Below are 25,888 nucleotides of genomic sequence, written 5' to 3' on the forward strand. Positions count from 1 at the left end.
CCGCCTCCCTCTCGGGAAGCTTTGGGGCAGGTGTGCCCACCTGACACTGACCTACTTATGTTTCCGCCAGGTGCACGACGCCAGCTCCCTTCTGGGGGGCGGCGGCCTGGGGGCTGCCATGGCCCCCAGCCACCTGTCGGTGCGGGAGATGAGGGAAGACGAGAAGCCCCTGGTGCTGGAGATGCTGAAGGTGAGAGCCAGCTGAAGCGCCAGTGCGCCTGGGGCCAGCGCGGGCACCGTGAGTGCCCTCCTCCCCGCCGCAGCCTGCCAGGGACCCCCGTGGGAAATTATTTACCACCTTAGCTATTTGCGTGGCCCGTTCTGACTCCAGGCCTTCCCCTACCTGTGCCTCCGCTTTTTTTTTTTTTTTTTAAGCAGGTAGAGGGGGTCCTGCCGAGCCCAACGCCAGCTCCCTCCCAGGCTGCTCTGCCCCCTACCTCACAGTCTTCCAGGCAGAGCCCATGGCCTCAGTTTCCCCATCCTGTCCGTTCTGGCCTCTCCGCCCTGCAAGGGTCCCTTCCCTGGCACCTGCTCACTGTGGCACCTTGATGAATCGGGTACCCACAACTCCTAATCCACCTATTCACCCACTCATTGGTCCATCCATCCATCATTCCTTCACTGGCTCATTAACACCTACTGTGTCACTTGTGACCGCCCTTCCTGCTGATTTCCCTCCCTACTTAGGAGCCCCCTAGCCTGTCCCTGGGCAGGTTCACTTCCTTTCCTAATCCTAGGGTTGCAATGTGATGGCTGGATGACCCCCTCCACAGGCTGGTGTAAAGGACACAGAGAACCGAGTGGCCCTCCATGCCTTGACACGGCCACCAGCTCTTCTCCTCCTGGCGGCGGCCAGCAGCGGCCTGCGCTTTGTCCTGGCCTCCTTCGCCCTGGCTCTCCTGCTGCCCGTGTTCCTGGCTGTGGCTGCTGTGAAGCTGGGTCTGCGAGCCTGGTGGGGCTCTTTGCCTCCACCCGGCGGCCTGGGGGGACCCTGGGTGGCTGTGCGGGGCTCTGGCGATGTGTGCGGAGTCCTGGCTCTGGCCCCTGGCACCAATGCAGGGGATGGGGCCCGGGTCACCCGCCTCTCTGTCTCTCGCTGGCACCGCCGCCGGGGCGTGGGCAGGAGGCTGCTGGCTTTTGCAGAGTCCCGGGCACAGGCCTGGGCAGGGGGCATGGGGGAGCCCCAGGCCCGCCTGGTGGTCCCCGTGGCTGTGGCTGCCTGGGGGGTGGCAGGGTTGCTGGAAGGCTGCGGCTACCAGGCTGAGGGAGGTTGGGGCTGCATGGGCTACACCCTGGTGAGAGAGTTCAGCAAAGACCTGTGACTCCAGACCCTGGGTGTGCCCCTTGCCACAGCCCTCCAGGAGGATGGGGAGGGAAGCCAACACCTAGTGATCACCTACTGTGTGTCAGGCACTGTTGCATCTGCTCCTCAGTGACTCCCAACCCACCCAGGGCCCCAGCAGAGGTCCCCCCAGAGGGCTGGAGACCTAGAGGCCTACTGGTCCCCCTGCCTTTTTAGCCTGCGGCATGCAGTGTACAGTGTTTGAACTCGGAGTGGAATAAATCCCTTTTCCTTCTTGGTTCTCAGGGGCCATCAGAGGTCAACCTGTCCAACCCCCTGCCTCAGATTCTGTCTGCACTGAGAAATATCCCTGGTCTTTTTGTCTGCAAAGTCTGTACTGTTTGTGCTGCAGGCCTGGGAGAGATGTTTGAGGAAGGAGAGAGGAGGCTGAGCTTTTCCTGAGACAGTTAGGATTTGCTGCAGGTTGCCCCCAAAGGGGACAGGACCTTTCTGAGAATGAGGTGGGGCTGGCAGGCACAGAGTCTCCAGACCCATCTGGTTTTTTACACCATTTGTTAATAAAGACTGACTGAACTGCTGAGTGCCTTGTCTTGCCTGATGCCTTTTCCATTCGTCTGGGGACCCTCCCCTTGCCCTTGCTGTCTGGCTCCTCCTCTCCCAAGTTGACACTAATTGTTGGTGGTGTGGTGGGGTGCTGGGCGGGAGGAGGGGAGGCAGTGAGCTCACGGCAGCCCTGTCCCTGCCAGGCCTTCTGAGTCACGCTCCCCATTACCGAATTTTTTCCCCTTACAGCTGCCTGGTGTGGAGAGAGAGAGAGAGAGAGTGAGTGAGTGTGTGTGTGTACGGCTTCCCTTCTCCCAGGCCTTGATCCTTGGTCCCCCCCCCCTCCCTTCCTGGGGGCTCTTAAGTTCAGTCAGTCCTCTCTAGGATGGAGACTAGAGGCTTCATATTCAAGTCCACAGGCAGGGTCCTACAATGGAGAGAGGGGTTTCTCAGTCTCTTCCTAATCTAGAAAGTTCCTTTTGGTGTCTGGCTGCAAGCCCTTTTGCTGCTGAAGGAGTGCTCCAAATCTGCAGGCTTCCAGCCATGCTTTCCTGGCTGGACAAGAGAAGAGGCAGGAGGGTGTGCCCCCCCCCATCCTTACGGCCCCCAGACACACCAGGCCTGTCTGCTCCTGGAGCCTGACCTCCCCCTAAGCATCTGAGCTGGGGGACACTGCTGGCTGGAGCCTGTCTGGCTGCCTCTGTGTGGGTGTTTGCAGTTGGACACCTCCCTCCCTCCTTCCCTCCCTCCCTCTCTCCAGCCACCCCCCCTCCTCCCTAAGCCTCCGGCCAGCCCCCTCCCCCGCCTGTCCCCTGCTGCCTCCTCAAAGCCTCCCTCCTGGCAAAGCCTCCAGCCCTGCCTGCGCCTCTGTGGGTCCAGGGCGCCTCCGCAGGCGCTTCCCTTCCTCCTGCCCTCCCTCCCTGGCCTGCTCCTCCCCTCCTGCCCTCCTTCCCCTTTCACCCGTCCCCTGCCCTGGACTCTGCAAACATGAAGGTTTGGGCCTGCCTCCTGGGTGAGTGACCCGTCTCCTGATGGATTCAGGGGCCCCGGCCCCCACCTCTGACCTCTTGGCTCTGACTTCCGGGAGCCCGTCTGTCGTGAGACCCTGACATCTGGCTGCCTGCCTAATCCCGCAGGAACCCAGCCTTCTGCATGCCCATCCCACCCTCTTAGCAACCCAAGAGACCTGGCCCCCTGTGCACCCCAGCCCTGACCCTTTGGGGATCCCCCTGCCATTGGACCTGGTCCCCTGCCTGACTTGAGGAATCAGGCATCTTGGGGCTCCATCTGCTTCAGGAACTTCTATCTTGTCCTATCCTAGCCCTCCCTCCTTCCCAGCAACAGGGGTCTCTGGCTCAGAGGAGTAAGAAGTGTGTGTGTGTGTGTGTGTGTGTGTGTGTTTCCATGTGTTTGCACTGGGCAAAGCCACCATCTGCCCCTCACTCTGCCCTATCCCCGTCTCTGCAGCAGCACTGGTGGGGATCCAGGCTGTTGGTAAGTGACCCAACTCCCCTCCCATCTGGCTTCGCCTAGCTCCCAGCCTCCCGTGGCCCAGCCTGGCCTCACCTCCTGGCCTGGCCTCACCCTCCTGCTGGGTCCCTGGCCACTCTGGTCCATCATGACCTTCCATACCCCCGGTGACCTCCTACCACTCCCAGCCTCTCTCAGGGACCAGCATCTCAGACACTCCTCTCTGGGCACCCAGGAGCCCCAGTCCTGGGTCTGGCAACCAGGGCAGTTGACCTCTGATGGCACCCTGCAGGACAACCCTCAGTCCCTGCCATCACCCTGGCCCTTACCTTGGCAATGCCTGCTGGGGTCACAGTCTTTCCTCTGCCCTCCCCCAGAGCGGCTGCGCCTGGCTGATGGCCCCCACGGCTGTGCCGGCCGCCTGGAGGTCTGGCATGGTGGGCGTTGGGGCACCGTGTGTGACGACGGATGGGACCTTCGGGACGCTGCTGTGGCCTGCCAGGAGCTGGGCTGCGGGGGGGCACTGGCTGCCCCCGGGGGCGCCTTCTTTGGGGAGGGCGCAGGGCCCGTGTGGCTCAGCGAACTGGCGTGCCGGGGCAGTGAGGGACAGCTGGGGCTCTGCCCACATCGGGGCTGGAAGGCCCACATCTGCTCCCACGAGGAGGATGCAGGCGTCGTCTGCTCAGGTGAGGGGACCCTCAACCCTTCCTTTAGGGGCTGTTCATTTGGAGATGAACCAGGGACCCTGAGTCCTTAGTCCCCATAAACCTGAGTTGCCCAGCAATCTAGAGACACCTAGCCCCTGGTTCCCTTAAAGCCAGGTGTTTTCCTCATTCTGGGACCCCCAACCTATAATCACTTGCTTCTGAACCCCAGGAAACCCAGGCATCCTGGCTTTGTACCTGTCCCAGGGACCAAATGGCCCTGTCTTCCCCTCCCCTTCTTCTGCCCTCTTCCACAGGCCAGCGTGTGGCTAACTCTAGAGACGATTCGGCTTCCCCACTTGATGGGGATATGTGGCCCGGACTGTCTGGGGAGCTGAGCCCTGGCCCCGAGGAGCCCTCTGGGACTCATGGTGAGCCCATAGAACAGCGCTTCCTGCTCCTGACCAGTGTCCATCCTCCCATCTCGGCTGTTAGGGAGGGACATCTTGTGATGTCCAGGTAGCAGCTAGGTCCCCATTACCTCCTTCACAACCTGAGAGTCCTCCATCACCATGGGCCCTGGGAAAGGAAGCCCTGGCCCCCCAGGCAGCAGGAGGATGAGCAGTTCAGTGTCCTTCTGCCGTGTCCTCTCCAGCCCCCCGCCCAGCCGCAATCCCCCAGAGTGGCCCCCGGAAGAAGAGTCCCCGGCCCCCCAAGCAGGCCAAGTCCACTCGGGCTCCTTTGCTGACCACTGGAGCCCCCCGCCAAGGTAAGCACCCTCTGGGCCTCCTCTGCACCCAAATCTGGATGCTGTGGGACCTAGGCCCAGCTAGACCAAGGATGCTGTGACCCTTTTCTCAGCCTGTGGCACATGAAGGAACACCCAAGTGCTTACTGGATCTCCTGCTTGGGTTCTGAGTCAAATCTGGTCTCCTCTCTTCTTCCTGACCCCTCCCCTGGCAGGAAACCCAAGGGTCTGCCCCCCTCCCCCAGATTGTAGTTCTCTTTCCTAATTGGGCCAGCTGGCAGGCAAATCTCAGACCACTGCTCTTTCTGGGCCCCAGCTTCTCCAGGTGAAAAAGGGATAGAGGCAGGCAGCTTGAATTTGTTTCCTCCAAGCTGTGATCAGATGAGGCCCTCACCACCTCTTCCATCTCTGTCTATCCCACCAGAGCGGCTGCGCCTGGCTGATGGCCCCCACCGCTGTGCCGGCCGCCTGGAGGTCTGGCACGGCGGGCGCTGGGGCACCGTGTGTGACGACGGATGGGACCTTCGGGATGCTGCCGTGGCCTGCCAGGAGCTGGGCTGTGGGGGGGCACTGGCGGCCCCTGGGGGTGCCAGATTCGGGTCTGGTGTGGGGCCTGTGTGGATGGATGATGTGGGATGCGGAGGAGGAGAGCAGGCCCTCCGGGACTGTCCCCGAAGCCCCTGGGGCCGGAGCAACTGTGACCACAGTGAAGACGCCGGGCTGGTCTGCACTGGTATGTTGGGGCCGGGGGCTGCCCACCTCCCACCCCTGCCTGCCTTAGCCCCTGCTCTCTCTGCCCCCTCCAGGATGCTCCAGAGGGTTTGGTCCTAGGCAACTTGCTCCATTCTCTGGGGAAATGCAGAGGCAGGGTTCCGCCAAGCCTCCGTTTCCTTGACGGAGCTAGGAGGCTCGGATGTCCATCCCACAGGCTCCTCAGGGCCCAAGTGTAAGGAGCCCTGTGAGCCTTCTGCCATGTGGCTGAATTGTCCACTGCCAGGTCCCTGGGGTCCTGTCTCTGTGGCCAACCAGAAGCTGAGGTGGGAAGAAGAGTGTGGTGATCTGGGGGGTGGAGAGGCTGAGACCCCTGCCCCACGCCCCCACCCCCACACGGAGTCGCGTGTTTCCTGGACAGCTTGCCCCTGTGGACCAGTGATGGAACCCGGGCAAAAAGGGGTAGTGGCTGAGAACTTAAGGACTTCCTCCTCACTCATCTTCTTCCTTTCTTCTTCCTGCCTTCCTCCTCCCTTCCTTCCCTCTTCTCATCCTTCCTCTTGTCCTTTCCTTCCCTTTCCATCCTAGTTTCCTGAGAGTATAACTCAGCACCTGCTCTTCATCCTAGTTCCTCTTAGTGTAACCCAGTACTAGTCCATCCATCCTGGTTTCTGCCAGGATAACTCAGTACCTCCTTGTCCAACCCAGTTGCCATCAGTGTTACTAAGGACCTGGTCCAAACCTAGTTCCCATCAGTGTAACTCAGTACCTCCTCATCCATCCTAGTTTTCTGTTTCCCTGTCCTCCCTCCCCCTCTATCCAGGCCCGGCCCCCAGGCTGCGCTTGGCCGATGGCCCCCATGGCTGTGCTGGCCGCCTGGAGGTCTGGCACGGTGGGCGCTGGGGGTCAGTGTGTGATGACGCCTGGGACCTTCGCGACGCGGCAGTGGTCTGCAGGGAGCTGGGCTGTGGGGGGGCACTGGCCGCCCCAGGGGGTGCCTTCTTTGGGGAGGGGACCGGCCCCATCATCCTGGATGATCTCCGATGCCGGGGAAACGAGACAGCCTTGAGATTCTGCCCAGCGCGGCCCTGGGGCCAGCATGACTGCCACCATCGGGAGGACGCTGGGGCTGTGTGTGACGGTGAGGACCGCGGGGAGGGCGGGGCAGTGAGCTCAGCGGCATGTGGAATGGAGAGGCAAGAACTGCGGGGGGGGGGGATTGTCCTGTACTCCATCTGTGTGAGTTTCCACTTCCCCCAGATACGGAACCTCTTTTGACATCAGTTGTTCTCAACTGGGGGCAATTCCCCTTCCAGGGCACACTGGGCAGTGTCTGGAGACATTTCTGATGGTCATAGCTGGGAGGGGGCAGTGTTGCTACTGGTACCTAGTGGGCAGAGGCCAGGGACACTGTTCAGCATCCCAGAGTACACAGGACACCCCAACCCCAGCCCCAGGGAAGGATCCACCCCAATGTCAGCACGCTAAGGCAGAGCCCAGCCCTCCCTGGCCTGCACCTGGCCTCAGTAGAAGGAAGCTCATCACCCACGGCCATGGGGTCACCTCCTCCCTTCTCTTTCATCCCTAAGCAACCTCCACTTCCTGCTCTCTCTCTCTCTGCTCCCTTGTCTACCCACACCCTCCTGGCCCCAGGTCAGGGATGTTGAAGGCTTGGGCTGTGTATGCGGAGGAGGCTCAGTGGGACACATGACAGGGCAGTAGTAATGGCTTCTTCCTGCTCCAGGCATGCCCCTGGGCTATGTGCCCCCCACGGCCCCCACAGCCGGCAGCAACAGCTCTGCACCCAGGGAGCCAGCATCCAGACCTCTCACCCCCACAGTGGGCCACAGCCCGGGGGCAGCAGGAAACTCACCTCCAGCCTCTCCTACTGCCCCTCCGGAGCCTGGGCCAGAAGCTGGTGAGTCCCTTCCTGCCCCCACTGTGAGGCACTTTAATCAGTAGAGCTACACCTAGAAGACAAGGGGACCAGTGCTTTAGCCTTATCTTCAGGAGGACTGGTAGGAGCTCTGATTATCTAGATGAGTATGCTTGGTCATGCAGTCTTGGCTCATCTACGATTTTCTTGATCATTATCTCAGGATTGGTAAGGTCTTGTGGGCGCCAATAAGAAGGTTGCTGTTGCTTGGGGGATAGTTTTGATTCACAGCAAGATGCTTATCCATCACACCTGTTCCTGAAATCCAAGTTGACTCAATGACAGGAGTGAGGTGCAAAATGGAGGCAGAGAATCGGGGCGTGGTGGCGCACACTTGTAATCCCAGCATCCGGGAGGCTGAGACAGGAGGATCGTGGGTCACAGCCAGCTTCAGCTACTTAGGTCCTCTGAAACTCAGTGAGACCCTGTTTCAATTCCCATACCACAGGAAAAAAGAAGGAAGAAAATAAAAGATGGGGGGAAGGTGTAGCTCAAAGGTAGAAAGCTCCTGGATTCAACCTCTAGTATGAATGAATAAATGAGAGAGAGAGAGAGAGAGAGAGAGAGAGAGAGAGAGAGAGAGAGTGTCAGAGGGCTGGAAAGCCTCCCTTCTCTAATTCTTGGCATCTCTTCTATCCAGGGTCCCCCCAGCTGCGCCTGGTGGCTGGGCCCAGCCGGTGCTCAGGCCGGTTGGAGGTGTGGCATGGCGGGCGCTGGGGGACCGTGTGTGATGATAGCTGGGACATGCGGGACTCAGCTGTGGTCTGCCGAGAGCTGGGCTGTGGGGGGCCTCGGCAGCCAGACCCTGCCGCGGGCCGCTTCGGTTGGGGCGCAGGCCCCATCTGGCTGGATGATGTGGACTGTGTGGGGACCGAGGCTTCCCTGTCCGACTGCCCTGCGGCTTCCTGGGGGAAGCACAACTGTGCTCACAATGAGGACGTCGGGGTCACCTGCACTGGTAAGGATGCCCTAGCCGCCCACTAACTCGTGCAGGGCTTCCTGGAGGAGGGAACGGAAAGGAGCACTGGTACTAACACTGCCTGAGCGTCTCCCGAGCCCTGGCTCCTGCTGTGTTTTTGCATGTGTGGCCATATTCGAACCACATAATATGTCTGGGTTAGTGGGTGCTGTGCCCAATTACTGCTGAAGAAGCCGAGGCACAGAAAGGTTAAGTAAATCTGCCCAACACACAGTCACAAAGTGGCAGAGCTGGGATTCTTACTCAGAAAGCTTCTTCCTCTTCCTTCTGCCAGAAATCCAAGAAGTTGACGGGCGTGGTGGCGCACGCTTGTAATCCCCGCGCTTGGGAGGCTGAGACAGGAGGATCGCTCAGGTTCAAAGCCAGCCTCAGCTACTTAGTGAGGTTCTCAGCAATTTAGTGAGACCCTGTTTCCAAATAAAATATAAAATAGGTCCGGGAGTATAGCCTGGAGGCAGAAAGCCTCTGGGTTCCACCACCCCCAGTACCACCAAAAAAAAAAAAAAAAAAAAAAAAGAAGGAAAGAAAAAGAAATCAAAGAAGAAGTTTCCCACAAAGAAAGGAGATTTTTCCTCCCTAAGATGAAAGGAAGGGGACATAGAGGGCCTGGAAGAAGAGAAGCCAAAATGAGGGTCAGTTAAAATCAGCTCAGAAGCCGGGAGTGGTGGCACACGCTTGTAATCCCAGCATTCGGGAGACTGAGACAGGAGGATCGCGGTTTGCGGACAGCCTCAGCTACTTAGTGAGGCCCTCCGCAACTTAGTGAGACCCTGTTTCAAAATAAAGAATAAAAAACAGGGAAGGGGTGTAGCTCAGAGGTTGAATGCCCCTGGGTTCCATCTCCAGAGCCACTTAAAAAAAATCATCTCAGAAGGCTGAGACGGGAGGATCACAGGTTTGAGACTAGCCTTGGGAACTTAAACACTGCCTCAAAATAAAAGATAAGGCAGGCATGTTGGTGCACACATGTAATCCAGTACTCGAGAGGCTGAGACTGGAGGACTACAGGCTTGAGGACAGCCTCAGCAAGTAATGAGACGCTCATCAACCTAGACACTCATCATTACAGGCGTGGTGGCCCACGCTTGTAATCCCAGCATTTGGGAGGCTGAGACAAGAGGAGGAGGAGGTAGAATGTGCCTGACCCAATCCTCATCCCCACCCCCACACCAACTCAGGTATTACACTTATATATTTATCACCCACATTTACTGAGGTCTAATTTCAGGTGCCAGACACTGAGCTAGGTGCTGCGTCTTCAGAATAGAAGGAACATGGTCCCAGCCTCTGAGAAGCTCACAGCTCAGAGAGGAAAAGAGATGTGTAAACAAACCCTCGCAAGCCCGTGTGACTTGTTACCGTTTGGGAGGTGCCCGAGACCACCCTTAGGTTCGGCACTTCAGTAGAACTCACAGAAATCATAGAGGCTGCTGTGGTGGTTCATTATGGCAAAAGGCTACAGATTAAAATCAGCAACAGATGCAGGGTGTGGTAGCACATGCCTGTGATCCCAGGATTTGGGAGGCTGAGCCAGGAGGATCTCAAGTTCAAGGACAGCCTTAGCTTTTTAGGGAGGACTTCAGCAACTTAGTGATACCCCGTTTCACAGTGGGGAAAAAAAACAAAACAGAGCTGTGGGTGTAGTTCAGAGGTAGAGGGCCCCAGGTTCAAACCCCAGTACAAAAAAAAAAAAAAAGTGAACTTGGGCCTGGGCAGATGATCTCTCATCATGGTGTCTCCGTCTTCTCCTGTCTCCCCAACTGCCTCCCAGGAACTCCTGGCCTGGACACCATCTCAGACCCTTTCAGTTGGAGCTGGCTCCCTGGGCTGGGGAGAGACCAAGATGCCTGGCTTCCGGGAGAGCTGGCTACCAAACCCTCTGCAAGTCTGACGCCCAGTGTGCTGCAGAAAAGCACCACTAAGGCCCCAGGGAAAATGCCCAAGAGTACAAAGAAGTGGACACCCAAAAACGCAAAAAGACCAACCACCCAACCCCCTGGGACGCCGACCACCAAGCACTCCAGGGGCCTAGGCACTCAAAGACCCCAGGAACTAACGTCCCCAGCCATCACGACCTTGACTACGGAGGCCTCCCCCAAACGCACCTCTGAGTTACCAAAGAGACTGACCTCCAAGACTACCCACAGACTGACTTTGCACCCTACTGCAAAACCGACTCCTCAGGTCCCCCGGGGAGGGACCTCGAGGACTGTGGCGGTGCTGACTACTCAGGGACCCCAAGGAATAACCGCTGAGGCCACCCCCCAGCAAACCCCTCAGGCCTCCCTGGAGCCACCTGCTGAGATCCCAGAAGGGTCTCCAGAGTCATCCACAGACTCAGCCCCCACTCCCACTGCCGGCACCCCGGAGGAGCCAGGTGAGTGGTCGCAGGAGAAGGGGCGGGAGCGCAGGGGAGGCCGCCCCAGCCTTCTGACCCTAGCTAGGCTCTTCTGCACACAGGCCCCTTCCGGGTTCGTCTGGCCGATGGCCCCAACAGGTGTGCCGGACGGCTAGAAGTGTGGTATGCTGGACGCTGGGGGACGGTCTGTGATGACAACTGGGATCTGCGGGACGCCACCGTGGCCTGTTGGGAACTGGGCTGTGGAAAGGTCCGGCCCCGAGTGGGCAAAACCCACTATGGCCCCGGGACTGGGCCCATCTGGTTGGATGACATGGGCTGTAAGGGGAGCGAGACTTCGCTAAGCGACTGTCCCTCTGGCCCATGGGGGAAGCACAACTGTGACCATGAGGAAGATGTGGGACTCACCTGCACGGGTAGGTCCAGGAGCAAGTCAAGGGAATGGAGTCAGAGTGGGGCGGGGTGGTACCAGGGTTGGAATCTCAAGAATTGGGCCAGCTGAGAGTGGTGGCCCACGCTTGTAATCCCAGTACTTGGGAGGCCGAGACAGGAGGATTGCAGGCTCAAGGCCAGCCTTAATAACTTAGTGAGACCCTGTTTAAAAATAAAGGGAGGACGCTTATAATCCCAGCATTCGGGAGGCTGAGACAGGAGGATCATGCAGGTTTGAAGCCAGCCTCAGCTACTTAGTGAGGCCCTCTGCAACTCAATGAGACCCTGTTTCAAAATAAAGAATAAAAAATTGGGCAGGGGGTGTAGCTCTGAGGTCAAATGCCTCTGAGTTCCATCCCCAGACCTGCAATAAATAAATAAATAAATTAAATAAAGGGAGGAGGCTGGGGTGTAGTCAGAGGTAGAATGCCCCTAGCCTCAGTACAAAAAATAAATAAATAACACTGGGCCAGATTGTTTGGGGATGGGGTACACACAGTTGCTTCAGAAGACTCCTAAAGGGGAGGGAGGAGCAGTGACGACAGAGGACGGGCTCAAACACTGCCCAACTTCTCCCAAGGCTACGCGAACGATGATGATTATCCTCCCTGGACCTGGGACCCCACTTCAGGAGAGGACCTGACCAAAGGGACCACCACAGCAGCAGGCCGTGGACACACTCTCTCCTGGGGCACCACTAGGCGCCCAAGGGTCTCCTCCCCAGCGACACAGCGCCTTCCTGACACAGGTGAGTGAAAGATATTTGGCACGTCCCCCTGTCGCACAGAGACACGCAGAGATCCATAATATGATATGGATGGCTTTATTTGTGGGAAGTCGGCCTCTAGCCCCCGCATGCCCGCAGGGGCTGGTGGGGGAGAGTGCGTCTCTCTGTCTCCCTGTTGGGCTCCCCTCTGAACTCAGAACTCTCTTCTTCCTGACCGGGAGGCGTGGTCCCCTCTCGGAATCACCGGGCTCTGCCTCCTAGCTTCCGGCCCTGCCCCTTGTGGGGCAGGGGTGGCTCGAACCTTTCAGTGAGGGGCTTCATGAGATAGCCAAGGGGCTTCTTAAAACTCCACTCCCTCCCTGTGGGGTTCCAGAAAGATCTTTCCCTTCTTTCCTCCTATTCTCTCTTTTTCTCTCTCTGTTTCTTTCCCCCCACCCCCTGCCTTCCCCTTGCCCCTGGCTCTCCCAGAGATTGAACCCAGAAGACCTATACCTCTGAGTCTCACCCCTCAGCTTCTTTAATTTTTTATTTTTATTTAATTATTATTATTAAGCCGGGCGTGGTGGCGCACTCTTATAATCCCACCATTTGGGAGACTGAGACAGGAGGATCGTGGTTCGCAGACAGCCTCAGCTACTTAGTGAGGCCCTTTGCAACTCAGTGAGACCCTGTTTCAAAATAAAGAATAAAAAAATAGAGCTGGGGTGTAGCTCAAGAGGTAGAATGCCCCTGGATTCCATCCCCAGTACTGCATATATAATAATAATAATAATAATAATAATAATAATAATAATTATTATTATTATTATTATTATTATTATTATTATTTTGGTACTGGAGGCTGAATGCAGAGGCATTCTACCTCCAAGCTACTCTCAGCTCTATTTTTTTTGAAACAGGGTCTCACTAAGTTGCTGAGGGTGGCCTCAAGCCTGTGATCTGTCTCAGTCTCCAAAGTACTAGGATTACAGGTGTGCAAGGACTACTGGCCCTCTTACTCTCTTAATGCTCTTGTTCATCATGCACACGTTTCTCTTGTTCTCTCTCATCTTTCTCAGTTTTTCTTCCATTTTCAGTTTCAGACTCCCCTCATTTCTTTTTCCGTGTCTTTAATTTCTCACCCTACCTGTTGTTTTCCACTACATTTTCCATGGTCAGTTCCTCTCTCTTGTTTCGCAGATCTTCTTGAGGTTTCATCTGCAGCTTCACCCTCTCATCACCCTCTCCTTTTGGGGGTGAACCCAGGGGCATTCTACCTCTAAGATACAGCCCCATTTTATTTTATTTTGCGGGTCTGGGGATGGAACCCAGGGGCATTTGACCTCTGAACTACCTCCCTTGCCCTATTTTTTATTCTTTATTTTGAAACCGGGTCTCACTGAGTTGCAGAGGGCCTCACTAAGTAGCTGAGGCTGTCCACGAACCGCGATCCTCCGGTCTCAGCCTCCCGAATGCTGGGATTACAAGCGTGCGCCACCACGCCAGGCTTTTTAAATTTACTTTCAAAGAGAGTCTCACTAGGCCGGGCGTGGTGGCGCACGCTTGTAATCCCCGTGCTTGGGAGGCTGAGACAGGAGGATCGCGCAGATTCGAAGCCAGCCGCGCGCGCTGGCTTAGGAGACCCTGTTTCCAAATAAAAAATGTAAAAATAGGTCTGGGAGTGTAGCCCAGAAGTAGAAGGGCTTCCAGGAACCCCAGTACCACCAAAAAAAAAAAAAAAAAAAAAAAAAGAGAGTCTCACTAAGTCGCTAAGGGTCTTACTAAATTGCTGAGGCTGGCTGGCTTTGAACAACAATCCTCCTACCTCAACCTCCCAAGTATGGGACTGCAGGCTTGCAGTGGGCTTGCAATTCCATGCTTTATCTGACTCTATCTTGATTGATTGATTGATTGATACTGGAGATGGAACCCAGGGGCTTTTTACCTCCAGGTTTTTACTCCCAGACCTATTTTATACTTTTATTTGGAAACAGGGTCTCGCGAAGTTGCTGAGAGCCTCGCTAAGTAGCTGAGGCTGGCTTTGAACCTGCGCGATCCTCCTGTCTCAGCCTCCCAAGCGCGGGGATTACAAGCCTGCACTACCACGCCTGACCTATCTCTACTTTTTACTTCAGCTCCCCACCCATGTCTCTGCAGTTTTTTCATGCTGGGAGTTTCTGCTTCACGCCATCCCTCTCTCTGTGGGACTCTTCTGGGGCCGCATCCTTCCTTGGTTTCTGCCTCTCCTTATCTCCTCCCTCCCCCCTCACCATCTTTCTCCATTCCTCTCTCCCCTAATCTCGCCTTGCCTGCCCCGGTTTTTTCCTCCGTCGCCCCTGCCCCTCTGCCTATCCCTGTAGGGCCATCGCCCTTTTTGGTTCCCTTAGGAGCACCTACCACTCCCGTCCTTTCCCTCCTTTTCCTGGCGCTCAGCAAGCATGTGTGCAAGGGATGGGCGTGCCTCGGCCTCAAGCCTCATGACGTAGCAAGGCGCTGCGCTTCCTGATAGGCCGGCTGGCCCTTTGCCCAGGAAAGGAGGTGGGATGGCAGCAGAAGGTCCCTGGAGCTACCTGGTTACCAGGAGAAGGTGGGAGGGAAGGAGGGAGCCCTGGGGAGAACCCAGTGGACTAGGATGGTGAAGTCAAACTGTGAATAGGGCTCTGCATCCCGTTTGGTTCCCGAGCGGGAGCTGGAGCTTCCCGAGGTGCCTTTGTCCGCTGCAACCCGGGCAGCCGCCTGTCCCGCAGCGCCCCCTCGTGGTAGGGATGGTCGCAGGTTGGGCACCTGTCCCGCGGGAGCAGCGGTCGGACCCAAAGGACCACGCTGCAGATGTATGCAGAATACAAATGGTGCAAGGGAAAGCTAGACAGTCACAAAGCACAACCCTAATAACAAGAAGACTTGGGAAAGGTGCGAGGCGGGGATGGGGTGTGGGGGAAATGACAAGCATGTGCTGGGCATGGTGGTGCACTCCCGTAATCCCACTACTTGAGAGGATCCAAGAGGATCACAGGTTCGCGGCCAGCCTCAGCAAGAGCAAATCCCTGTTTCAAAATTTTAAAAAGGGCTCACTTTGGCAGCATGCATACTAAAATGGAACAATATAGAAATTAGCCTGGACCTCTGTGCAAGGATGACAAACTCGTATTGTGTTCCTTTTTTTTTTTTTTTTGGTGGTGGTGGTGGTACTGGGATGGAACCCAGGGATACCTTTAAGCTTCACCCCAACCCTATTTAATTTTTATTTGGAAACAGGATCTTACAAGCTTGCTGAGAGCCTTACTAAATTGCCAAGGTCAGCTTTGAACCTGTGACCTGCCTGGCTCAGCCTCCCAAGTACTGGGATTACAGGTGTGCATCATCACGCCTAGCTGCATTCTATATTTTTAAGTGTTGTGGAGATTTGTAATAAATGCTCAGTAAGGCTAACAAATAAAAAGAGTGAGCTGGGCATGGTGGTGGATACTTATAATCCCAGCCTTTGGGAGGCTGAGAGAGGAGGATCGTGGTTCGAGGCAAGCTTCAGCTACTTAGTGAGGTCCTTTGCAACTCAGTGAGACTCTGCTTCAAAATAAAGAATAAAATATCGGAGGTAGAATGCCCCTGGGTTCGGCCGGGCGTGATGGTGCACGCTTGTAATCCCCGCGCTTGGGAGGCAGAGACAGGATGATCGCACAGGTTCGAAGCCAGCCGCACTGGCTTAAAAGACCCTGTTTCCAAATAAAAATATAAAATAGGTCTGGGAGTGTAGCCCAGAGGTAGAAGGGCTTCCAGGAACCCCAGTACCACCAAAAAAAAAAAAAAAATGCCCCTGGGTTCCATCCACAGTACTGAAAAAAAAAAAAAAGGATTGGATATGTAGCTCGGAAGTAGAATGTACCTGAGTTCAATTCCTGGTACCACACACAAAAGAGAAGGGAGGACACAGGCATGAATTCACATTTGCAGAAGCATTAAAATGAACTCTTTAAGCCCCCATTTCTTCTCAAGGAGGTGAGGTGACCGGGGTCCCAGGATTGTTGTACCTGTGCCAGTCAGGTGTGGTCCCAGCAACCAGGTGGTCCAGGTCCTCTCACTACACCCATGTTTTAGAAGGGGAAAGAGTGAGGCTACGCTAGGTTAAGCTTAGCTCTAACTCAGAAATGTTGATGGGGGTCATGCTTTAAGGATTGGATTGGGAAAGATGCTTGCTTGCTGAGAGTGAAAAGCCTCAGGTCTGAAGTCCAGCTCCTCCACCAAGTTCTAATCTAGGCTCTGCGGGGACTGGAACTAGATTGAGGACCATGGGTCCCAAACCAAGGAGCAACATGCATGTGAAATCATTTATACCAGCAAAACTTTGGTTGTTGTTTACTGAAAACACACAAAGCTGCAGGATCCCAGAGACACAGTGACTATAGTAGAGAAATCAGGGAAACTTCGTGGAGGTAATGTTACAATTTCACCAGCAAAGGCAAGCAGGAAGGGAATTCTCAGAGCAGCAAAGACCAGAGGGGAGGCATTTGCATTGCTAGAGACTTGTATTGGTGCTGACAATTTCTGCTAAGACTAAATTCTACAAAGGATCTGTATCCATCTCTATTGCTGCCACAATACAAATTTAGAAGAAAAAAAAAACTTATCTTGTACTTTTGTAGATCAGAAATTAGACATGGGTCTCGGGCTAAGGTTAGAGTGCTTCAGGACTGTTCCCTCCTGTAAACTCTAAGAGAGAATCCCCTCTTGTGCCTTTTCCAGCTTCTAGAAGCACCTGTTTCTGGAAGTCCTTGGCTCAGGACCCCTCCCTCCATCTTTAAAAACAGCAACCTTGCACCTCTTCAACCCTACCATTTTCACATCATTCTATCACACTATAGCTTAGAAGGTTTCCTGCCGGGCGTGGTGGCGCACGCTTGTAATCCCCGCGCTTGGGACGTGGAGACAGGAGGGTCGCGCTGGTTCGGAGCCAGCCTTGCTGGCTTAAGAGACCCTGTTTCCAAATAAAAATATAAAAATAGGTCTGAGAGTGTAGCCCAGACATAGAAGGGCTTCCAGGAACCCCAGTACCACCACCAAAAAAAAAAAAAGGTTTTATGATTATTTTTTAAATTTTTTTGGTACACGCCGGGCGTGGTGGCGCACGCTTGTAATCCCAGCACTTGGGAGGCTGAGACAGGAGGATTGCATAGGTTCGAAGCCAGCCTCAGCTACTTAGTGAGGCTCTCAGCAACTTAGTGAGACCCTGTTTCCAAAAAAATACAAAATAGGGCTGGGGTGTAGCCTGGAGGTAGAAAAGCCCCTGGACTCCACCCCCAGTGCCACAAAAGAAAAAAAAAATTTTGTACTTGGGCTTGAACCCAGGGGCGTCCTACCTTTGAACTATATCCCAAGCCATGGTACCAGGGTTGAACCCAGGGACATTCTATTTCTGAACTACATATCCAACCCTATTTTTTTTTTCAGTACTGGGGATTGAACCCAGGAGTATTCTACCTCCAAGCTACAATCCCAGCCCTATTTGTTTTTCTTCCTTTCTCTCTCTCTCTCTCTCTCTCTCTCTCTCTCTCTCTCTCTCTCTCTCTCTTTCTCTCTCTCTTTCATGCAGTACTGGGGATGAAACTCAGGGGCATACTACCTTTGAACTGCACCCTCACCCCTATTTTTTATTCTTTATTTTGAAACAGGGTCTCACTGAGTTGCAAAGGACCTCACTAAGAAGCTGAGGCTGGCCACAAACCGCGATCCTCCTGTCTCAGACTTCCAAATGCTGAGATTACAAGCGTATGCCACCATGCCCGGCTTTTTTATTATTATTATTATTATTATTATTATTATTATTATTATTATTTTGAAATAGAGTCTCACTAAGTTGTGGAGGGCCTCACTAAGTAGCTGAGGCTGGCCACAAACCCAGATCCTTCTGCCTCAGCCTCCCAAGTACTGGGATTACAAGTGCTTGCCACCATGCCTGGCTTTAGCCCAATTTCTTATTCTTTGTTTTGATACAGAGTCTCAGATGCAGAGGGCCTTACTCAGTAGCTGAGGCTGGCCACTGCGAACCTGCAATTCTTCCTGTCTCAACTTCCCAAATACTGGGATTACAAGCGTGGGCCACCATGCCCAGCTTAGTTTTTTATTTGGAAACAGGGTCTTGTTAAGTTGCTAAAGGCCTCACTAAATTGCTGAGGCTGGTGTCCAACCTGTGATCCTCTTGTCTCAGCTTCCCAAGTACTGGGATTACAGGCATGCACCACCATGCCCTGGAAGGTTCCCTGATCTTAAGGATTCCTGTAATTAGTTCAGACCACTTGGATGATCTAGGATAATCTTCCATCTCAAGGTCTAGAGCCTTAATCAGAAGTGCAAAGTCCCTTTTGCTGTGTTAGGTTACATATTCACGGGTTTTGTAGATTAGGGCATGATATCTTTGGAGGTAAGAAGCATTATTCTGTCTACCATGGATCTATCTAGGATGATGAAATACTCAGAAGGGGCCTTTCACTTAATTTTTTAATGAAATGTATGAGAGGCTACAGTATAAGCCTAGAGCGAGAGTACAGGTCATGAAACTGGAGGCCTCTGCAGGTTGGATTTTTATTTTCCAATTAATCAAAGCAACATTTTGTATTTATTTTTGCAGTACTGGGGATTGAACCCAAGGGCATTTTACTTCCAAGCTGCATCTCCGGCCTTTTTATTTATTTTTTGTTTTGAAACAGGGCCTTGCTAGGTTGCTAAAGTCTTTCTAAGTTGCTGAGGATGAAGCTGGGCATAGTGGTGCACACTTGCGATCCCAACTCTTGGCGGGCTGAGACAGGAGGATCTCACAGGTTCAAAGCCAGCCTCAACTACTTAGTGAGGCTCTCAGCAACTTATTGAGATCCTGTTTCCAATAAAATATAAAAATAGGTCCGGAAGTGTAGTCCAGAGGTAGAAAAGCCCCTGGATTCTATCCCTAGTACTGCAAAAATAAAATAAAATAAAAAATAAGTAGCTGAGGATGGTCTTGAACCTGCAATCCTCCTGTCTCAGCCTCCCAAGTGTGTGCCACTACATCCAGCTCAAAGCAACATCTCTGTTTCCCTCCCTTCCTTCCTTCCTTCCTTCCTTCCTTCCTTCCTTCCTTCCTTTCATTCTTTCTTTCTCTTTCTTTTGTGTGTGGTGCTGGGGATTGAACAGAGGGGCATTCTACCTCTGAACTATACCCCAGCCTTATTTTATTATGTTGCCCAGCTAAAGCAACATTTGTTGAGATTTTCGGAATGATGATATTTGGAGACACACTGATTTGTATCAGATACCAACATTGTGGCAGGCGTGTGGATTAACCATTGGAAACACAGCAGTAAGAAACAAAGCAAACTGGATGAGACCAGATGATCACAAGTTCGAGGCCAGCGTTGGCAACTCAGTGAGACCCTGTTTCAAAATAGGACTGGAGGTGTAGATCAGTGGGTTTGATCCCCAGTATCCTTCTCCCACAGAAGAAAGCTATCATAGCTGGGCATGGTGGCACATGCTTGTAATCCCAGCATTTGGGAAGCTGAGACAGGAGGATTGCGGTTCAAGGACAGCCTCAGCTACTATTTAGTGAGGCCCTTTGCAACTAAGTGAGACCCTGTTTCAAAATAAAGACTAAAAAAAAAAAAAAAAAAAAAAAAAAAAAAAAAAAAAATTAGGCCTGGGGGTATAGCTTGGCAGTAGAATGCTCCTGGATTCCATCACCAATACTGAAAAAAAAAAAAAAGAAAGAAAGCTATTGTTAAAATAAGCTTTTGATCAAGAAAACTAGAAGAATGAATACTTTCCATTCTCCTTAAATAAAAAGGTATACAGGTAATAAATTTATATGCTGCATAAAGTTGTTCTATAGACTATCCAAGTATATCCAGCCAAAAAAAATTAAAAGAAAATAGTATTAGAGAAGTATTCCAAGCTAGGTGTGATGGTTTATGCCTATAATCCCAGCACTTGGGAGGCTGAGACAAGAGGATTGCAGGTGTGCAGTCAGCCTCAGAAACTTAGTGAGGCCCTCTGCAACTTAGTGAGATCCTATTTCAAAATAAAATAAAATAAAAATAGGGCTACAGGTATAGCTCAGAGGTAGAGTGCTTCTGGGTTCATTTTCCAGTTCCACCAAAATAAATAAATAAATAAATAAATATTCCAGGCAATTCATTAATAAAGATATCATAGGCTTTTCCTCCAGAAGGGGGAGAAAAAGAATGAATAGAGTTAGGAGTCTCAGGCAACTGCAATAATTAATGCCCTTATTTTATGAGCTATTTCCTATACAGATCTGGTCTAGGTAGCCAATTGATCACAAGGTGGTCGTAAGGTCAGGGAAGGTCTGGGTGATGTTTCCCATCTGAGTTCTTTTGGGCACTGGGGATGGAACCCAGGAGTGTTCTACCTCCAAGCTACATCCGAGCCCTTTTTTATTTTGAAACAGGGTCTAAGCTGTTAAGGATCTCACTAAGTTGATGAGGCTGTCCTCAAACCTGCAATATTCCTGCCTCAGCTTCCCAAGTACTGGGATTCCAGGAGTGTGCCACCACACCCAGCCATCTGAGTCCTTTGAGGCCTCCTGCCCTGGCCTGTGTCCAGTGCACACAAAAGAAGATGACCCTCAACCTTTTTCCTCATTTTTGTCCAGGTGACCAAAACAGTTATGAAGTTTCCTGGACATGGGGCACACCTTCAGGAAGGGGTCTGACCAAGGAGAGCCCCACAGTAGTCAAACCTGGACCCACTCTTACAACTGGCACCATCAAGATCCCCGGCCAGCCCTCTCCAGCTCCAAGGGGCCATGGGGACAGAGGTGAGGCATGTGGCTGGGGGAACCTGTGCTCGGGGGTGGAGATGGGTCCCAGACTCCTCTAACTCAAGGGGCCATTTGCTAACATCTAAAAACATGCTGGGTTGTCATGTTGGGAAGCAGGGCATCAGCCCATTGGAATTCCTAATGGGTAGAGGCAGGAATGATGTTAAAATCCTACAATGCACAGAACATCCCCCACAACAAAGAATCATGCAGTCAAAGTGTTAATAGAGCTGAAGCTAAGGAACCCTATCCTAGACTATGCTAGGCTCTCTGATAAATTAGGTAATGATAGGAAATCCTAAAGGAGAATAAACAAAGATATAGACAAGTGGCCAGGCACCGTGGCACACGCCTGGAATCACGGTACTAGTGAGATTGAGACAGGAGAAATGCAGGTTTGAGGCCAGCCTTAGCAATCTAGCAAGATCCTCAGAAGCTTAGGGAGATCCTGTTTTAAAATAAAATAAAAAGGGCAGCGGGGCATGGTGGCGCACACTTGTAATCCCAGCATTCTGGAGGCTGAGACGGGAGGATCTTAGTGAGGTCCTTTGCAACTCAGTGAGACCCGGTTTCAAAATAAAGAATAAAAAATAGGGCAGGGGGTGTAGCTCGGAGGTAGAATGACCCTGGGTTCCATCCCTAGTACTGCAAAAAGCGGGGGGGGGGGCTGAAGGTATATCTTGGAAGTAGAATACCCCTGAGTTCACTTTCTAGTTAAAAAAATACAAATGATTCACAGAAAGGGATGACCAAATGGCCGATTATATGAAGAAATATGCAACTTTTTTTGGGGGGAATGGTACCGGGGATTAAACCCAGGGGCATTCTACCTCTGAGCTATACCCCCAGCCCTTCCTACCCTCCCTTTTTTTTGTATTTTGAAACAGGGTCTCACTAAGTTTCTGAGAGTCTCGCTAAGTTGTGAGACTGACCTCAAACCTGTGATCCTCCTGTCTCAACCTCCCAAGTGCTAGGATTACAGATGTGCACCACTGTGCCTGGCTGTGAGTCAACATTTTGGAAAATGATCTATTTCGTTCCTTAGCTGCACCAGGCACATTTCAAGTATTCAGTAGCCACCTGACACCAATGGCTACAGCATACAGATGCTCAGATAGTGACACAATCCCATCACTGAGAACATGATTTCTAATACCTAGACTCCGGATACAAGCAACTTGGGGCTCAGATCTTGTCCCTGAATCTTGTGAACTGTGTCTTTGTGACTTCGGGCAAGTTACCTGTGTTCTTGGGCTACTTTCCCTCGTCTATAAAAAGGAGATAAAATCGTACTTAGGCGGAAGCCAGGCCAGGAAGCTGCTGAATTCCTCACTCCATTGGGCACAACATGTAAGGGGTCACCCCAAAATGCAGTAATCGAGGTAAATAACATTGTAATACAATATTTTTAAAAATCAAAATTAATGCCAAAATGATCCATGATGAACTAAATATCAACATTTTAACTAAAGACAGAATTCTGCCCATGTCACTCCACTTACCCTCATCCCAATTCTATTGGATTCTGCCTTTAGTTAAAATGTTATTTAGCTGGGTGTGGTGGCCCATGCCTGTAATTCCAGCACTTGGGAAGCTGAGACGGGATTCCAGGTTGGAGGCCAACCTCAGCAACTTAGTGAGACCCTGTTTCAAAATAAAAATAAAAGCGCTGGGGATGCAACTCAGAGGTAGAATGCCCCTGGGTTCAATCCCCAGTAACAACAACAAAAACAAAAACAAAATGTTGATATTTAGTCCACCATGGATTTCTTGCGTTAATTTTGTTCAAAATATTGCATAAAAATATTTATCTTGATTACTAAGAGGACCCCTCTGCACCCCTCACATTGGCCTCTTCCCCTGCTCCGCATACCCTTACGACCTCGATCTAAGAGTTTTCCAGTATTTCTGCACCCCAGAGCACCCGGCCCCCAGCACCCTCCAGCGCCCCTTCACTTCTCCCACCCCACTTCTGTACCCCACCTCCTGCATCCCTAGTCCCCTCCACAACCCCAGTTCTGCGCATCCACGCACCTTCCCGCGGCAGAGCACAGCTAACACCAGGTGGCGTCTGGAGACTCGGAAGAGGAGGAGGGGTTGAAGTCTGCCGGTGACCCATGACGTCACGAGATCCGCACTTTTTCATTGGCGGGGTCCCTCAGGGGCGGGGAGGGTGTGGTGTGGGCGGGGCACACTGACCTCAGGCAGCCATCTGTACCTCTTTCCTCCTCTTCCAGGTTCTCCGAGGAAATTGTGGCTGGAGCGACGACCACTGCGGCCCACTGCGGCCAAGACAGCATCCCTCACCCCATCCCCAGCCCCATCTGCCTCACCGGGGCCCTCGGGTCCCGAGCTGACCTCTAACTCCTGGCCACAGCTCACCCCGGGCTGGGCTTCGACTCAGGAGGTGGCCTCTGACCCTCCTGCCTCTTCAGCCACCCCAGACATGCCCTCCTTGACAACCCCTGATGACTTTGTTCTGTTCACTGGGGACTCCAATGTGATTCCAGAGATGACCCCAGAGCTCTCATCCACCCCATCGCCCACCTGGCCCAAAGAGCTGAGCCCTGAGTCCTCTGCACCATCAGTGGTGACCAGCCCTTTTCCTATGGCAGAGCTGACTCCAGAAACTAACACAACCCCAGACCTGGACACAACTTCATACCCTGACACAGTCCCAGAACTTTCTGGATCTCCACACCCCTCCACAAAGTCTTTCCCTACAACAACTATACAACCCCCCACAGTCCCTCACCCCCCTATGACCTCTCACCACACCACAGTCCCTCACCCCACCACAATCCCTCATCCCACCATGACCTCTGACCCCACTACAGTCCCTCACCCCACCACCATCCCTCCTCAGCCTACAGCAACCCCTGAACTCACCATAACCCCTAACAACACCATAACCTCTTACCTCACCACAACCCCACCTACCACCACCACTCACTCTTCCAGCACTTCCAATCCCACCTCAATCCCTGTCATCACTACTACGTCCCTTCCAACCTCCCTGGAGACAGAACCTCCCACTCCCACTCCAGTACCAAGGGTCAAGACCAGCTTGTACCCCCAGTTGGCTTTAACAGGGACCCCTCATACCCCCACATCCCAGGTGCTAAAATCAGACCCCTCTCTAGCCCCAGGGTCCAGCTCCTCAAAGGCCTCTCCAGCCCCAAACATGGACCCACTGACCACTGAAGACTTTGAACCTCCCAGAAGCCAGAGCCCCAAACTGACCCCTCCGCCTGCCCTGACCCCAACCTCAGCCTCCAGCCTTACTGTGACCCCTGACCTCCACTCCTCCCCCACAGTTCACCCCTTGGATCAATCTCCCCCTGACCACCTTACTCTAGGGCCCATCCCTGGGCAGGTCCCAGGTCCCGTTGGCCCATGTGTGTCCCCAACACCACCTGTGAGGGTCATGGCTTGCGAGCCACCTGCCTTGGCGGAGCTGGTCACTGCTGTGAGGGATGTGGGTGACCAGCTGCAGAGGCTGACCCAGGTCTTGGAACAAGACCGGCAAGAGCGCCAAGCCCTGGGGCTGGGGCTGGTCCAGTTGGTAGAGGCCGTCCGAGGCCTGGGGCATCTGGGTGAGGCTGTAAAGAGACTGGCAGAGGTGGCCTGGCCCCCCAGCACACCTGTGCCCACAACTACCACCCCAGAGGAGGAAGAGAGACCTCTGAGGGGTGATGTGTGACCCTCTTGGAGACTTCAGGGACTTAAGATACTCTCAAACAACAAAAGAAAACCAAGTATCTAATTAAAAACAAGATGTGAATGATGTTTCTGATGTACTAGGGGGACCCTGGAGAGAGAGAATCACAAGATTGATAGTCATTTGTGAATACCACAGGGACCATGCAAGGTGGTGATCATGGTGGTGGTCATAATAGTGGTGAGAGTAATGACAGTGATGGTGATGATGATGGTAAGGATCATGATGGCGATGGTGATGATCATGACAGTGACAACAGCATATTGTGTGAAGAAGATGATGATGGTGGTGATGGCGGTTGTACTTCTGCTGGTGGTGATAGTGATGGTGGTAGTCATGGTAGCAGTGATGGTAGTAATGATGGTGTTGGTGGTGGTGATGATGGTGTGGTGGTGATGATAGTGATGATGGTGGTGGTGGTGATGATGGTAGTGGTGGTGATGTGGTGGCGGTGGTGATGATGGTGATGGTGTGGTGATGGTGGTGATGATGGTAGTCATGGTGATGGTGGTGGTGGTGGTGATTATGGTGATGGTGTGGTGGTGATGATGATGGTGGTGGTGGTGATGATGGTGATGGTGTGGTGGTGGTGATGATGATGGTAGTGGTAGTGGTGATGGTGATGGTGTGGTGGTGGTGATGGTGGTGGTGGTGGTGATGATGGTGGTGGTGGTGGTGGTGATGGTGGTGGTGGTGGTGATGGTGGTGGTGGTGGTGGTGGTGATGGTGGTGGTGGTGGTGATGATGGTGGTGGTGGTGGTGGTGATGGTGGTGGTGGTGGTGATGGTGGTGGTGGTGATGGTAGTGGTGGTGATGGTGATGATGGTGATGGTGTGGTGGTGGTGGTGATGGTGGTGATGGTGGTGATGGTGTGGTGGTGGTGGTGGTGATGATGGTGATGGTGTGGTGATGATGGTGTGGTGGTGGTGGTGATGGTGGTTATGGTGGTGATGGTGATGGTGTGGTGGTGGTGGTGATGGTGGTGATGGTGGTGATGGTGATGGTGTGGTGGTGGTGGTGATGATGGTAGTGGTGGTGATGGTGGTGGTGGTGGTGATGATGGTGATGGTGTGGTGATGATGGTGGTGGTGGTGGTGGTGGTGATGGTGGTAGGATGGTAGCATGGATGGTGATAGTGATGACTGTGGTGATGGTGGCAGTTGTGAGGGTTGTGATGGTGATGGTGTTGATAGTTTATGGTGATGGTGGTGACGATGGTGCTGGTGGTGCTGGTGATAAAGGTGGTGTGCTGGCAGTGGTGAGAAGGCGATCATGCTGGTGGTAAGCATGCTGGTGGTCCTGACAGCAGTAATGAAGCTCTGCGTGGCAGCTCTGTGTCTTGCTCAGAGGTGCCTCGCTTAGAACAGAGGCTGTGCAGAGTGCACACACTGGCATTTTTGCATGGTCAAGTGTCACCACCAGCTTTCTGGGTGCTTTGGTGTTGTCAGGATACGTGTTGAGGGCTATGCGGGCATGACATCATTTCATCTTCGCAAACACCACTGAGGAGGGTACTATTACACAGCTCAGGAG

General features: G+C 53.2%; 2 protein-coding genes across 2 annotated transcripts; both read left to right on the top strand.

Moving 5' to 3' along the window:
• Positions 1-75: 75 nt before the first annotated feature.
• NAT14 (N-acetyltransferase 14 (putative)) lies at positions 76-1,322 on the top strand (the record flags this gene model as incomplete). Its single annotated transcript, XM_080703395.1, has 2 exons — positions 76-190; positions 774-1,322. Exons 1-2 carry the CDS (start codon positions 119-121, stop codon positions 1,320-1,322), a joined length of 621 nt encoding a protein of 206 aa, XP_080559521.1. The 5' UTR covers positions 76-118.
• Positions 1,323-2,833: 1,511 nt separating this feature from the next.
• On the top strand, positions 2,834-24,337 carry SSC5D (scavenger receptor cysteine rich family member with 5 domains; the record flags this gene model as incomplete). The annotated part of the gene is made up of 14 exons (XM_080703756.1): positions 2,834-2,858; positions 3,314-3,340; positions 3,694-4,002; positions 4,278-4,391; positions 4,616-4,729; positions 5,133-5,441; positions 6,243-6,560; positions 7,164-7,337; positions 7,996-8,313; positions 10,106-10,711; positions 10,795-11,109; positions 11,706-11,873; positions 20,467-20,631; positions 22,872-24,337. 14 exons carry the CDS (start codon positions 2,834-2,836, stop codon positions 24,335-24,337), a joined length of 4,428 nt encoding a protein of 1,475 aa, XP_080559882.1.
• Between the last annotated feature and the right edge of the window lie 1,551 nt (positions 24,338-25,888).

The sequence above is a fragment of the Muscardinus avellanarius genome, assembly GCF_963383645.1.
Source record: "Muscardinus avellanarius genome assembly, chromosome: 10".
NCBI classification, from domain to species: domain Eukaryota; kingdom Metazoa; phylum Chordata; class Mammalia; order Rodentia; family Gliridae; genus Muscardinus; species Muscardinus avellanarius.